The sequence below is a fragment of the Falco biarmicus genome, chromosome 12 (assembly GCF_023638135.1).
Source record: "Falco biarmicus isolate bFalBia1 chromosome 12, bFalBia1.pri, whole genome shotgun sequence".
Classification (NCBI taxonomy): domain Eukaryota; kingdom Metazoa; phylum Chordata; class Aves; order Falconiformes; family Falconidae; genus Falco; species Falco biarmicus.
The window spans coordinates 19,855,710-19,872,527 of NC_079299.1; the positions used below are offsets into that span (position 1 = coordinate 19,855,710).

At 34.6% G+C, this 16,818-nt stretch overlaps 1 protein-coding gene across 1 annotated transcript in view; it reads right to left on the reverse strand.

Moving 5' to 3' along the window:
- The window catches only part of DNAH8 (dynein axonemal heavy chain 8), a 141,792-nt gene that overhangs the window by 122,436 nt on the left and 2,538 nt on the right, over positions 1 to 16,818 (reverse strand). Inside the window, 13 exon segments of the mRNA XM_056357561.1 lie at positions 342 to 461; positions 2,622 to 2,721; positions 3,179 to 3,255; positions 3,817 to 4,011; positions 4,963 to 5,109; positions 6,674 to 6,775; positions 8,550 to 8,657; positions 11,038 to 11,151; positions 11,472 to 11,648; positions 12,648 to 12,811; positions 13,183 to 13,372; positions 14,743 to 14,891; positions 15,235 to 15,319. Coding sequence (XP_056213536.1) covers positions 342 to 461; positions 2,622 to 2,721; positions 3,179 to 3,255; positions 3,817 to 4,011; positions 4,963 to 5,109; positions 6,674 to 6,775; positions 8,550 to 8,657; positions 11,038 to 11,151; positions 11,472 to 11,648; positions 12,648 to 12,811; positions 13,183 to 13,372; positions 14,743 to 14,891; positions 15,235 to 15,319 — 1,728 coding nt within the window.

The window sequence follows — 16,818 nt, forward strand, 5'->3', positions numbered from 1 at the left end:
TTATGGTCAAACACTGGCACAGGCTTCCTAAAGAGGTGGCCAATGCCATTTAAGAAGCATTTGGACAATGCTTTTAGTAACATGCTTTAGCTTTTGGTTAGCCCTCAACTGGGCAGGCAGGTAGACTAGATGATCATTGTAGGTCCTTTCCAACTGGAATAGTCTATTCTATTCTAACACTACATCTTTGATCTACAACAGTCGTTACTACAGAGCATATTTTTTTAACTAGGTATTCACATACAAATAAACAGGTTGCCTAGCATATGAGAAGTGACATCATCATAGCCAGAAAGTTCAATGTTACACAAAACCCCTAATTTTTCCTCACATCAACTTACATAGAAATAGTTGATTGGTTCATTTATTCTTCTGAATAGCTGTCTCACCCACAGTATCTTTCCTGCAACAGGTGGCATGTTTCGAGCAAGAGGAGGGTCATCTTTCTGAATTTGGTAAAGCTATGATAAAAACAGTATCATTAAACACACAGAAAGATCTGTTGAAACGTTAAACGATTTTTTTCTTCTGGTATCACAATTTCTGCCTCTCCCAAACAGATTAAATTTGTGGGGAGTTACACAAAAGTTCACCAAGAGAAAAATGTATTGCTTCCCCCACTTGCTACACTTCTGAGACGTGCACATTGTTACCATCATGTCTCCTGTCTTCATTATCTCAAGCTGCTTCTTAGCTGTGCTTACTTATGACAGAGCCCTGCATACACCAAAAGGCCTTGCAAACCTAGGGGCTGAGCAGCCCGTGTTCAAGGCCAAGCCTGACAGGTGTAGCTGTGTAACTTTGGAGCCATCTGATGAGAAAGCAAGCTGTGTAAGGAAGTGTTGTGAGAACCCTTCAGGCTTTTCCTCCTTTGCTTGGGAACTGCCCTTAGAAGAGGCCTAAGCTGTATTGTTAACTGAAAGGCTTTAACTGAATAGAAACATCAACATTGTTCTTCAGACATGTATACTTGACTAATAGCTGACATTTCAGGAGATGGACTCAATAGTTCTTGTCGGTCCTTTCCAGCTCAGGATAATCTATGATTTTCTGATATGCTCTTTTAACTTCTCATCAACATATAGACACTCTTGGGTACACAGCCCATGGTGACCAAAAAAAAAAAAATAAAAAATGGTGGGGCCTGCTCACTGAACAGCTACATTATAGTAAAGAAAAAATCGGCTTAGAAATATCACATACAAAATTTGCATTAACAAATTATTCAAGTATGTTAGAACCAGTATTGCAGCAGGAACAACTTTTTATTAGAAAAAACTTGCTTGGCAAGGATAAATAGCAATCCATTAATATCTAATAAATAGTTAGAACTACCCAGTATATTGACAACATTCTTCAACAGAAGAAAGAGGAATATTTGTATCCACCCAACTTCAGGCACACAAACTTATGCTGTGATAACACAAACAGCTGTACTGCTTAAGCAGACACAACTCTTCACTTACTGGTATGTCTTCTTACCCCTATACTGTCTCCTGCACAGTCCCAACACAAGAAATTAAAGCAGCTTCATGGTGAACTTGAGAGGAACTGGCTTGGATGAAACCCCCTCAGAAAACATACCTTTTTTTTTTCTTTGGCTGGGAAAAGGCAGCCAAGGGTGGGGTCAGTGATTTGTTAAACAGGCAGTGCTGCTGAAAACATGTTTATCAAATTAAGCCAGTAATTAGAGGTTCAGGAAGTGTTATATACAGTGAGTAGATAGGGAAAGGACAACTATGACGAGTAGTTCAGAGCAACTAAGCCAAGCTACAGTTTTAGGTCACTTTTTGGAGAAATGGTTTTCTAAGGAAGTGCAGTTTACAGATACTTGGCTCCTCATGTAAATGTCTCTAAAAATATATATTTGCATCAGTCTGGATGATCAAACTGGAATCAGTTTCTAAATTCCCTTTATACTCATTGAAGCAAAATGGCCATTTCAAGGGAATTATTTAAATCTTCAGGTTAGCAAGTAAAATAGATCAGATTAATTGTCTCTAGAATATTTGTTTCTTTCTTGAGAAAAAAGGGAGTATGAAAGTCTAGTTCTGAGGCAGATGTTTATTTTGCAGACATATAAAGTCAGGTTAGATGACTTCCTCTGTAAAAGTTTAAGGTCAAGTGCTATGAACAGTCTCCAGAAGTTAATTCTCATTTACGCTACAGTCATGGTATGCTACACAAATCATGGAAAATTACTTTATAATGAACATAAACACAATTTACCTACACTTTATATCTATTTTATACTGTTACAGCATTAGATAATAGCCATGTACACATGCAAATTAACTGTAGAGGCCTCATATAATAAAAAAACCAAAAGGTATATGCAAGTGATGCACACAGCCAGTAAAGAACATACTTTTTTTTTCTTTAGTTGATGAAGGAGTACAGAAGAGATTTTGGTTAAAAAAAATAAAATTGTGATGATTCATTTGCCTGCAAAAGCATGTATATCATATTTTGCCTACACACTAAGGTCTGTTTTCTGTAACAGGAAAACAGAAGTATGACTGAACATTGACAATAAATGAAATAGAATAAATAAAACCTATTCAAATATTTGCTCATATTTTAACATTATGTTTAAAATGTATTGCAAAGAAATGAGATACCTTTTTAGTAGCTTCAAGTTCTGCTGCATATTGTTGAAGAATATAACTAACCATATGTACTGTTTTTTCTTGAAGGCACGGCAGTCCTAGATTTTGAACCCTGTATTAAAAATGAGAACCCCAAATGATATTTCTAAACCACAAATATTTTTTTATTATTATTTTGGGGTAAATGAAAATTACATAAAATGAAAAAAGCACAAATCTAGGAAATGCTTCTGGATCTGGGAAATTTTTTTGCTTTGAGCAAGATTCAGAAAGCTGAAAAGTTCTGCCCTGGTGGGTTATTTTGTTGTTGTGGTGGGGGTTTAGGTATTTCTTTTAGCATCCTCTTCAATATATGAAATAAACTGTAATAAAATTAAAAATCAGAGGAATATATTGATTCCCATAAGAAAGCTAAAATATGTCTTTTACAACAATTACATGGTTCAGAACACCAATATTCAAAAATCCTTGATTACGCCCTTTGTTCTAAAATTAGCTGTGCTATTTAAATTGTGCCAATGAGTAATTTGAAGGTAGTTTAAAATATTTCAAAACATAATTGCCAATACCTTTGAAGTAACTGAAAAGCATGCTGTGAAGACAAAGATCTCCCAAAACAGCTACGCATAAACGTCTGTATCCGTATCTAAAGAGTACATAATTTAGTATAGTTTTGCTGGTCATATAATACTATTTTTATGTCTGATAGTTTCTTAACATAGTGGCATTTGAAATTGTTACTGCTTAAAGCACAAAATAGCAGCCTTCATCAGTCTATGCTAATAAAATCAATAGCCAGTGTCAGTCAAGTAATCTCTTAAAATGCCAGACAATTTTAGTGAAGAATTATATTGTATTAAAAACAGTTGCAGCTTTGCTCCATGCAAAATCTAACCACCAGTCTCCAGGCTAATAAACGACCTTCACATAGATCATTCTGTCAGGTCTCATAATTGTTGTTGTTTTCGCTGCTTGAGTGACAACCTTCAGTGAGGACTTTATGATATATTTTACAGCTCCCTTTGGAAGGAGAAGAAAGAACAGAGAAAGCCTCCCTCCAAAATAATACAAACTCTATGTTCACTGGAAGAAGAACAATGTAGCCTAATCACATTCCAAAGTCTAAGTGACATTCAGTATCAGGGAGATACTGAATAAGTAGTGCAGATTTTTCCACAAGTAAATTATTGGTAGCAATATTACTTACCTCTAAATCTTCAATCTTTGTCATGAAGTCCACAAAATCCACATCAAATTCTGTTTTTTGTGGATCAAGGATGTCATATGGTTTCTTTTGAACACTTTGGTAGATACTTTTGAATTCTACTGCCACATCTATCCCTTCGATGGCAGACAGGCTCAGGGTACAAAAAGTTTGTACTACAGTTAACATCTCTGTAATCTGAAATATAAACATTATATTCAGGCTTATAACATATTATTTGTTACTTCATCTATAAACTAAAACCTGAGTAAAAGAAAATAAACAATAACCACTTCTCTAACTGCTACATTCAGAAGTGTGTTGCTTCTGAGCTTCTAAGTCAAGTATCTTCAACAAAGCATAGCTAATTCCATTTTCACTACCAGTTCTCACCACAACCCAGCACAAGGTAAAAGAATCTTCATTTTTCTTGACGATAAAGCATTTCTTTTTTATATTTGACTGCTAGATTCAATAGGGTAATATGGAAAAAGAGTTAAAACATGACATACACATACTGATGGCACAAAGAGATCTCACAAAATAAAAAATTGCAGCCATACAGATTAGTATATATACTGCATAAGGAAAAACATCAAAGATTTACAGAATTCCTACCCTGTGATGACTGTCCCATTATCCTCTTATCTGTCATCTGACCTTATTCTGCACCAAGGAGCACCTATTATCTTTTCCAGGCAAACTCTATGAATGCTAGTTTAAAATCCTTTCATCAGGTTAGCAAGCTAAATGTTAAGACCACACCAAGTAGCAGAATCATCTGAAGAACTGTGTTTGGCAGTAACAGGAGTTTTTGATGCCTTAGGACACCATTCAGAAAAGCAAAAGTGCATTATTTTTCCATGTAATTTTAAACCTCCTAAAATAATGATCTAAATCTAGATCAATTAGGTCATGTCTTTCCACACTAACAGAGACAAACTGACAAATTCAGAAAGACATAGTGCAGTAATTGCCTAAAATATTGGGATTACTTTGTGCCAGTGCCTAGTTTATCTCAATAAAGAGTTAAAAACTCCTTCATAGGATGATTAAGAGCGTGTATGTTGACAAGCATCTACCTTGAAAACTGTTCTTTGGAAAGGCCCCCCCTTCTCTACTGATAACAACAGGGCACTGTATACTCACTTTTTCTAATCTCCTACAAAAAGCTTCAGATTTTCCAAAAATATACATTTCTGATACATCAAATGCCTTTTCTCCTAGAGTTTCCCAAACCTCTTGCTTTGTTTCATGAAAACATTTCTGATATTCTTTCAACAGAAACATGCAGTCCTAAAAAGTGAAGGGACAAATACTGTACTCATTATGCTACTCTTATGGGTAAGAGACTGGAGAACTCAAACCTACTGTCATTCCAAAGTGATTAACTGTCATTGAGTCTAGTTTCAGTCATCAGGTAGTAATGACTTACATGTAGTGGTTTTCTTCCAGTACATGTAGCAAATATTTACAACATATGAACACACAACAGTACAGTACAGTGAAAGACTGGGAAATGAGTCACCAAAAAAAGAACAGGAAAATTTTAGTTCGTGCTAAAATACGGAGTGGTTTAGAGGCCAGCGAAGAGCAGGTGATGACTCCTGCTCTACAGAAGACATTTGAATATTAACAAAAGCCATTAGTTTAATTAAGAATGGTCAGATTGTCCTCTGGATAAGGACAGAATTTGGCATAACAGGGTAGTCTGTCTGGAACTACCAGGGGACTTGGAGGAAATTGGTTATACAAAATAAAGTATGTTGACAAGTCTGAGTTAAAGTGAGATTGAAGAATAATACGTCTTTCTTAGTCACTTATTTACTTAAAATACTAAGACCTTATCAGATGTAAAAATAATGACCGGTGAGAAATGTAAGGTCTATAATCATTGGAATACAAAATCTTCTGTCAGTTCTTGGAAACCAGCAGATTTTAATCACAATATAGCAGCAGTAACCAGACTGTCTGCATATATAGATATATATAACAATTGGTTATGAATGACAGGGAATTAAAAAAGGTCCTCAATGAAAGGAATGTTCAGATCTTCAGGAATATACGAATACTAGAATGAAGACTGATCACCATGATTAGAAACTGGGCTTATAGTTCTCTCATAGAATAATGATGGTTTGTCAGCTGTAGAACAGCCACAGGATAACCTCAATTAAATAGATGAATTATTAGAATCATATCATCCTGTCAGTTCAGGAGAGACACATTCAATACATATACTTTTGTATTTCTGGACCTAATTTTTAAAGGACTATGAAATCGTATGTCTTTCTGGGTAAAACAGGAAGTCAGTAGCTGAGGTGTGATAAAGGAGAAGGTAGAAATCAAGTCAGCACCGGCAATCAGTAACCCACAGCTGGACATCTTTTACCATAGAATATTGCATGTGCTTAATTTGTTCTTAATATGTCACCACCAGCTGAAGAAGACTCTCATAGCACTGAACTTTCATGGTGTGCCAAGAAAATCTGGTATTGGAAGGAGCTATGGTAAGAAAGCAGGGGTCTATTCAAATACCAGGTTTCCCATGGTAGAGGAAGATGGTACCATATCAGATACTACCAAGAGGGAAGAATGTGGGTTATGCTGGATGACAAAATTCCGTGGTAGCACATACAGCAAAGATGCCATTTCCAAGATCAGCAATGGATCACTCTGATAAAGATGAGGGCATTCTAAGTTCAAACAACATCCATGGGCTAAAAAATGGAAAAACACTCAAAACCACCATAACATAAAACAATAAAGAGGTGTGAAGTACTTGATACATATTGATATGGACTTCCTTGTGCATATCAATAGGTTTGATAGGTAAATAATAAAATGCCACCATACAAACCTTAATTTTTCCAATGACTGTTGATGTCTCCTGCTCCCAGACAGGAGACAAGCCACCATCTGTAATATATGCTCTACATGTTGTGACCATTTGATTTGTAACCTGGTGCAGACAAATGAAAACAAGTAGGTCTCAATTTTACAAGGAAATTTACCTGTTTTGCAAAATCTAACAACATTTCCACAGCATGTATTAGTACTAGAGTTCAGATAAATTTCACCAGTGGGTATAACAGTGGTTAAATAGCATATATAACATACATGACACTTTATAAAAAGTCTTAAAACACTTCCAGAAGTGTATTTAAGTCCCAGGAAGTATTTGTAAGTACTATGAGTCCAGCAATACATATGCATAAACACAGAATGTCACCAACCATAACTCAAGAACAAATAGAAGTTATAGAACTCTAACTGTTCTACACTTAACGCTGCCATCTTTACACTTTGTAGTGTGTGCATCCTTAAAGACTGTTGTTAAACAATTTTCTATTCTAGTAGTATGTCTTTACCTTGGTCTCCCATGGGTATGAAAAGGGGAGAACATACTTCTACTTCTCAACCACAATAATCCAAAGTTTGTAATGACAGAAAGAGAGGAGTGTGAGAGTGAATACAGATACAGAAAACACATCTTAGAGAACAGCTACTGGCAGCCAATATTTTTGTCTATTAAATAACATGCACAATTCGACACAGTTCTCCTGACACATGAAAGTACTGTAAGCAGGTCTTAAAAATCCTTAACTGAGTAGACTGAAAACTGCTGCACCAAAGGCAGCCTCACACTGTAACACAATGACTGGTGAAGCTGTAGGTAGGACCTCCAGTGTCACATCTGATGAGCTTTAAATGGAAGCAAACAGTAAAGGGGACCTTAAGCCAACAGAATAAAATATATCCTTTTCCCTGCTCTTTCTTAGCACAACTTCATGTAACCAGTTTATTATTAGCCCCTGTAGGGAAATGTTCAATCTCTTAGATCATTCAATAATAGACACTAGCAAGTGTCAATATGTATCAATACACAAACATATTTTTAAAAATTACATAACAGGCAATATAAACATTGCTGCATAATCCATACCTAACATCTGATGTATGGAGAACAGCCCCAGCCCTGGATAAATATAGCCTCAAAAAAGTACGTATTTCTTAATATCCTAGTTCAAACTGAATTGTAACAAAACTTTACACTAAAATCTGGGATGTTCTTATTCAAAAAGTGGTGTAATGAGGGTCTGCTGGGAATTTCCCCTATATGCTTACTGGAGGTGTGTATTTTAGTTATGAAGGGATTTCTTTGTTCTAAAACCATTACACAAACAATCCTCCCTTGCAGTGAATACCTGGATTCCGGAAAAAGACATTGGTATAATTACCCAGCTGGTCTTAATTTTCTGTTTAAGGTGGCAAAGTTTATGACCTAAGATTCAATTAACTTTTCAAGTCTGACTTGCTTCTGAAAACAGGAACCTTTTGTCTTTCATACCTTTTGGAGGAATAGCCTAGTCAGACCAACAGCCATCTGCTTAACAGGTCTTCAAGGCAGATGATAAAATAATCTTTATGGATTCAGTAATTTATGAAACAGCAGATTAATTCACATCAGGAGATTAATCAAGAAGGTAAGAAAAAATTAATTTCACTGAACCAAGAATAACAACAAAGTTCCTTCCAGAAGACAAGACTCTAACCCAAGTTCAATCCTCCCCTGATCAACAGGCTTCTCTTCCTTTCCCATGCAGAAACCCCCTAATTATTACGATTTTTTTAAAAAGTCCTGATTTAAAAAAACTCATTTAAAGAAAATGTGGGTTTTTTCCTGAAAAAAACACCATCATTTTTATGATTAATACTGCAGTGAATGTATTTACCTTTCTAAACAACGATGTCATTCTCTCAGAAGTATTATAGTATCTTGAAACACGGTGAATCATTTGTATAGCATTTATCAAGTTTGGTATTCCGTGTGTCATTGATACCTTAAAGTGGAGTTTTAAGAGAAATTTTACTTCCTATTCTTACCAGCTCTATTTCTGTTCTATTGACAAATTCTAAATTACACTTTCCCCTAAATCATAAGAACCAATTTCAAAATGCCATGGCATGTTACCAAAAGGTTTCTTGTAAAAAGAAAAAAATAAAAATAAAAGGTAATCATGCTCAATAATTTTTTAAACCTCAAGTAATAAAAACAATAAAATGCAGATGTTCTGGTTAAAAATCAGATTAAATATATTAACATGAATATTGTAATATGCTATTTTGATGATCAAAATCAAACATTGATTCAAAATGTATAGGTTGCATTTTTTGGCACAAAACCAAGTATTCTTCTGGCAGCTGACAATGGTTGTCTGTGATTAATACTTCTGTTCTTCAATACAGCTGTTAAATGTAGTCTATGAGATTACATTGTGGTAACAACATTACATCAAATGTTTCATTCAGACATTTCACAAAAATCATTAAATAAATGTCACAATGTTAATTTCATTAATGAGTCTCTAAATCATTCTATCATCACATGAAACATCTATATTTTTCACACATTTAAAGAAATCATTGATCATATCATTAAAATCAAACTATGGTATTACAAGCATTCTGCAATTCAATCAATTCCAAAGTATTTTGGAAAGAAAGAGTGGGAAAAAAGGTAAAAAAATGGTAATTCATCAACATTATCAACGTCTTATCAGAGTTGCAATTCAGAGCAACAAGAAAAAGTAATTCTGACTGTCAGCCCTCAACAACAAGTCAAGCTCCTGGAGTTAATTTTGGTCTGCAGACTCAAAGTGAACACACTAATATTGTGGAAAGACATAGCAGGCATTTGCATTTGGCAGGAGTGTGAAAGAAAGGCTATGTGGTATAAAACCAAACCGCAGTGTCCACATTTTGTTCATTACTATCACCACCCCCAAAATGGAATCAGGAGATTCTGAGTCTACTGGTTTTCTTTTTAATCCTTGACAAAAAATAAAACCCTGAATACTGGCTGTCTACAGATTTCTCTGATTCTAAGTCCAGAGTTAAACACCTAGTTCATAACCAACCTCAGCTACAAATGTGACTCTGCAATACTGCATGTAGTAAATGCCACATTAAATATCATATTACACCTGCATGTACATCTTTCTTGATCCACTAATACTTAAAATACTTTTCAATATCAGATATTAAATTCAACTCAATCCAGAATGTAGTTCTTTTTTAAAAGAGGTTATATTTAACTTGGATGTAATTATTTTAAAGCTGCATACCATAGAAAATCCCACCTAAATTATCTTCATCTGTGTAACAGTGCTCCAAGTGAGTAAACAGAAATTCAGATGTATCCAAATTATTTCAGATTAAACAAAGAACTATACTTAACTATCCTGTATTAGTAAAATGATGAACTATTTAAAGACAGATGACTGTCTGTCTTTAAGATAAAAGAATTTTTCTTCACAGCTCCTCTGAAGCAGCTCATCATTATGTCCTGGTACCTGGCACCCTCTAGTGATACTCCGAAGAGCTGAAAATGTTATCATACTCTTCTACTATTCCATGCAGTATCAGCTCTAGGTCATAAATTATCAGTGTCTTTTCACTTCCCCTCAGTTAAAACTTCGTAGTAGGATCCTAAGCTGCCAGAAATTCAAAAGAAATGCAACACCTCCTGACAAAGAACAGGAAGCATATAGGACCAATACATGGAGGACTTAAAACCAGAACAAACAATTTTCCCCACAGTATTTCCTCCTATCACCCTATTTTGCAACAAACATTTGAAACATGTACCTGTTATAATAAGTAATAGTTAATATATGTAATAACTGGTACCAACTTGAACTAGGGCTGACTAATGTACATGGACAACAAATTATTTAAATTCTGACTGGCTAGTACTTCTGCAAATAGAAACAGCTAATACTGTTTTCAAAAGCAAAATATTATATTATCTATTTAGGACCTCATTAGGTTTCATTTTCTCTATATAACAGATTTTTTGGTACTTTGGTTACAGCTGTGTGACTATTTTTTGACACATGGAATCTTCAATGAAAGACATATTTTAAGATTCTTGCACTATAAAATATGTACCTGTTTCAGCTCATTTTCAAAATAATATTGGCAGCAGGACTGACTTACTAGGCAATCACATGTATTTATGTTTATTGATAAAATACATATTTTAAAATATTATGTTTTATGTAATATAATAAACTAATGCTTTAACATCTAGCTTGACAGGCATTTAGAAAAAAATCAGAAAAATTACAAAAATAGAAAAGTAAACTAGAAAAACTTACTCTTAGGCAATACAAAAAGGCTTTCTTTCACTCTGGGCATTCTGTGTAAAGGAATACTTACAACATCATAGTTATGAAGTGGCTGACAAACTTTTGCAAGTGTGCATAAGTATTTCACATTATCTTTTGCTTCATTTGCTGCATCTGTGATTCTGGCATCTAACTCCTGCCACATCTAGGGAGAAAACAGTACTGTTAAAAACTTCATACATAGTAAACAATTTCTGATTTGCCAGAAGTAAATCTTAGGAAATGAGTTTTTAAAAGGCATTGTCAAAGCAGGTAATAAAACTTATTAGCATTTTTGATAATTTTTGTCTGTCTCTCTAAAAATGTCTTGTTCTTTCTCTTAATATATTAAGCGTAACAGCACCATACCTAAATTTTCCTCTCAATTCTCCTCAGAAAATCTCTTAGATGCAATGAAACAAAATAAATAACAGAAGCTTTGTCTAGCATAGTAAAAAAACAACATAAAAAAGGAAAAATAATTACCCTTAGTAGTTTAGAATGTCCAACATTCAGAAAATTAATGACAGCTTTGCAGTTTGGTCTCTTGATCTGCTCAATAATAAAATTCAGTTTAGCAGACATACATTTCCAATGCTGTAGTTCAGTCAGTGGACCTGAATCATCAGCTTCTTTCCTCACCTGCTTACTCTCAATCAGAGCCTGCAACCAATTTGAAAAAAACAAAACCAAATGTCTACTATAAAGAATAGACAAATCATTATAAGGAAGAGGAGAAACACTCTGAGGATACTAACTTAAAAAGGCACAAGCCTGCAGTTTATGACACGTGAAAACAGTTCAGATTTGGAAAAGAATGCTAAGTCTGAATTGTACTTAATCATATTCTTAAATGGAAATTAATGCAGTTAATACATCTGTTCAACTGCTCTCATAAGCTGTGTGAATCTCAGCATGCACTCATATTTTTTTCTTTAATCAGAATTTATGAATTGAAATACACCAAATGTAACTTCATTTGTAAAAAACTTGAAGAACTATTTTAATAAAAACATTAAATATCAGGCATAAAGTCATAAACATACTCATTTGTATGTTGACAAATATTCAATCAGCTCTTTTTACATGTCTTTTATATTTTCATTCTTGTGAGCTAAACACACTAAACATGGTATGACTTTATCAGTAGAGCATGTCCCAGTCTACACAGATTCTGTATTTTGACAAAGGGTTCTGTGCTTTATCACGGAAGCCTCAGACACTAGTTTGTTGGATAACTGAGACCTTATCATGTAAGATTTACACAGGATAAAAAAATGCCATACCAGCCCTGGTCAAAGACCTTTCAAAGAGTAGTATCTCATACCATGACCGGCAGCAGAAACTTAACGGATGTAATGTGTAGAGTATACCTAACTGTACATATATGTGGTCCCCCTCAGTGTTATTACTCCTGCATCCATCTGTTCTCACCTTCTTAATGTTTGTGTATTAACTGTTCAGAAACACTTGTTCTTGCTAGACTGAAAGTTCCTTCGGATAAAGACTAACCACTTCACTTGTGCGTAGAAGTGAAGTACTTGTATTATGCAGGAGGAGATGCAGCTGAAGCCTTCAGCTAACTTCAGGCAAGTCTCATATATAATTTATACATATCCAGCCATATTCATGCTGGATTGATATGTTAAAACAATAGTTTACCTGTTCAATCTGTCTATACCATATCATAAGTACTTCCTCTAGCTGGTGAATCATGTCAGGATTATCAGCTGCTGCAGTTACTTTCTCAAAGGACTGAAGTATAGAAAAATCAATGTAATCTATTTTTTTCAACTCAACAGTTCCTTCAATGCTTATTGCAGCCCCTGAAAAAAAAAAGCAAACAACAAAACAACCCCTGTAAAAAAAAACACTTACAATACAGCACCAATTAAGACTTTAAAATCAATTTCTAACAGTGTAAGCAATTTAAATTTGGGAATATGTGTCTGTAATCAATGCTGTTTCAATGTAATAGCCATTTTACTGCACTCATATAAAGCAGAAAATTCTTATTTTAAATAGTGTTCCTCCTTAAGAAAATACTCTAGTAGTATGTTACTTTTAAGTAACTTTTAAGTAAAAAATCGACCCAAGTATTTATTATGCAAGTGATTGATGATTTTATTTTTCCTTGCTTATGTGATACTTAAGTAGAATTCTTCTAGTTTGATTGCTTCCTAAATGCAATGCTTACCTTCTAAAAATGAAAGGTATCTGTTAATTGTTTCCACCAAACTCCTTTTGTCTTTTGTATCTTGTTTGGTCTGCCTTAAAGCACCCCAATTATTTGTTGTGAGGATAGCAGGGAGAAAAATCTTTTCTATCATATTCCTAACACCACGTAGGACTCCTTCAGTGGCATCCAAAACACCAAAGAATATATCCTGCATCATAACAGAATGATTGTCAGTAATGCAGTAGCTCAGACTGGAAACAGTATTATAAAATCAGTGTATTTTTTTTACAAAGGCATTCCAATATGCCACTGAAAACCTTAATTTCAGGAGACAAAATCTTTATAAAATACTGATACCTACAACATGACAATAAGATACTGCTTCCAATAAAAAGGGAAATCAACAATGATTGAACAGAGTTTTAAAAGGCTGCCATGTTATATTTTTGTAATTTCAGTTATTTCCCTATCATATAGAAAGTTTGGAAATTTTTAAATAGTACAGAGCAATTAAAAATATTCTAAATGTGCCCATCTACAATTAGGTACTATCTAATGATATGTGAATAGCAAAAATGTTCTGAATGTCCATATCTGAAATTACATTAGAAGCAGTTATTTGACTGAACGTACATTACTTTGGTTCAGATGAAATTTCTGTCTGCTCTCCAAAACTAAACATTACAAGTTCTGACCATTTCTAATATTCCAATATTATAAATATCCTTCAAATGTGCAAATATTAACAGACTTCATGTAACAAACTTCCTTGAACATAGATTTCCTTTTCTCATCACTTCAGTAAGGAATTTGATGCAAAGGCAATATTTATGACCAATATTAAGACTCTTGATAAAGACAGATCTTATATCTTCTGATAGTGCTTTTCCTCCCTTCAGCTTTTTAGCTCTCAAAAGCAATAACACATTTTAATATAAAATAAAAAGTATATAAATTAATAGTAGATTTTCTGTCTGAAGAATTGGAAGTCATATTAATTAGAAGATACATATGCAGCTCTGATTCTTACCAATTTACAGTCCCTTGAGCACTGCCCGAATATTAAGACATGTAGCTATAAACAAGAATGAAGCTCACGCTTACCTAAGGATTTGTCTTATAAAGCAGAAAAATTCATGCTACATAATTTGCATAGGATAAACGCGTATTTCACACATTCAAAGACAGGTAAAAGAGAAAGGTACGAGTAAATTTTTCATCTGCTGGTATTTGCAACAGCCTTCTCAGCAAGGCCTTCTAGTTCAGAGATTTTTATCACATCTAAAATTTAATTAGTGGCTTTAACCTCTTCAAAACCAGCAAGGAGAATGAGAAATTTATCTAAATTCTGCCTTATTTAACAAGAGTCCTATAAGACACTGAATCCAAAGATATCCTGAGTGTTCGATGAAGTAATACAGCTATTCACTGTCTACCCAAAACAGAGCAAAGAACATGCTAAGAGCTTAACATTCAAAAACACAGTTACCAGTAACTTCGTGACAATAGTGAAACAAATAATGAAACAAAAATAGCTACTTTTAAAGTTTTTAGGTTTTAAAATATATGAGAGAATACCTCATGTATAGATTTTGCATTTATACGTCTGTCATTCTTACAACGAACAAAATGTAAGCATAGTCCTACAAATTTGCCTGGTGTGTTGTCCACATACAATCGCATCATTTTACTTCCTTTTTCAACTCCTGGAATTGTCCGACCACACTCTGAAAAGAATTTCACAGGTGTCACTTCTTTAAATCAGTATAGTCAAATAAAATGCAGCACAGAAATAATCTATTTTCTTCTTTTGTGTGTAAGATTACCAAAATCAGCAGAATTCATGGTTGTAATTAACCACGATTAAAGATCTACACTAAACATATGTCTTACAAATCAATACTGGTGCATTGTACTGCACTTAAAAAGGAATTTGCTCACGCTTGTGATTCTGGGTTAATTTGCTGGTGACTGAGGTACTTTGTTTATTCAGATTCACACTATCACACAATGTCATGTGTAAGTCAGAAAATAGAGAATATGAGGTACTCTCAGGTCCTCTGTGGATACCTTTTCCTGGTGCTTCTCCTTCCTGATAGAAAACTTTCAGACTTTTACTTCCCCCTTTGGCAAAAAAAGAATCAAAGGCTTCCAACTGTTAAATCAAAAAGTGAATACTTGTTACTCAAAATATATTTATGTGCCTTTAAGACATGCAAAATAATTTGACCAACCATGCCACTGTTGAAAGTTTTGGTGGCCTGTAATGTTTATCCTCAAATATTGTGAGGAGTTACAAAACAACGTAACAGATTTTTCAAATAGTGCCTTCAATTACTGAACCTGCACACGCAAATGACCTAGCTCCTGATAACTGTATATCAAATGTTTATAGTCTTGTCCAGTAATGCAGAGACAATGGAAGATAGTCTATCACTCACAGAGATCTGTAAGTTCAAAGTATCAACTGGAAGTAACTGGTCATAAGAGACTTAGAAACATACACAGCAGATTTGCATGTCTTGACATACCCTGCTGTTGCTACTCTACCCCTGATAATTTGTAAAAGACAAGTAACATAACACATGAGGATTTTATTCTGGAGACATGAATTGGCCACATTGGCTCCAAAATCTTTTAATGATGACAAAGATTTTGCTGACTTCTGGAAGGCCAATGAGATCATATCTGAGGGAGACCATGCTGCCCCATAATTAGCTTGGTGTACCCGTCCATAAACTGGTCACCCTAAAACACTACAGGTCTCTAGATGGTCATTTTGATTTTGTTATTTTATACAAATTACTTTGGATAGCAAGGATGCAAAGCTTTGAAACAAATGCAGCTTGTGTACAGATTATCATTCTGAAGAATTTGCCTGAAATTATCACTAGGGATTCTAAAATCTGAATTTTTCAAACCACCCTGGGAAACTTGCATGTCTTGGTAAAGCCAGGGTATGTGACTTAGGAGGAAGTGAACAACGCTCTGAAAAGCACTGAAAGGTTTGGAGGAGATCAGAAGGTACCGATCTCATCAAAATCCAGCTTCTTTCACAATCTCTGTAGTTATCTGCAAGGAAGAGTGACTCAACAATATGTTACTGGGCATTCAAACTGTCCAGCTTCTCAGCTTCGGTAGTGAGACCTCCTGTTTCCTCTCAATCAAAAAAAAGTCAGAAATTCAGGTAGCAAGTTTGTTTGGAGATGCGTAAGCTGTTTCAGCACAAAGCATACACCTCTAGATGTGGTACATTTCTTATGAGCATGACCTTTTCCCCCATATAAACAAATACAAAATCTGAATCAGAATGGTGATAGGAAAATGAGTGACACCCAGTAGGACAGAATTTAAACCCACTCTTCTGAGAAGACAATATTGTGCAAAAATAAAAGAAATGAAAGCAAGCTAGCTCTAGAAATGCATGCTGCGCTTTTACTTTGGTTAATAGGCACTAGTGAGTAACAGGGTTAAAACTGAGAAAAATACAGAAAAAATCCCCCCCCAAAATAGTGAAAGAAAAGTTAGTAAGGTACTGAAAGGACAGTGACAAAAATCAGAAGAAGATTCACTACTAGAAAAAGCACTCCAGCTTGAAAGGAAGAGAAAAGCGAACAGTAACTTTAGGGCTTGCATGCCTTTACACAGGAAGTG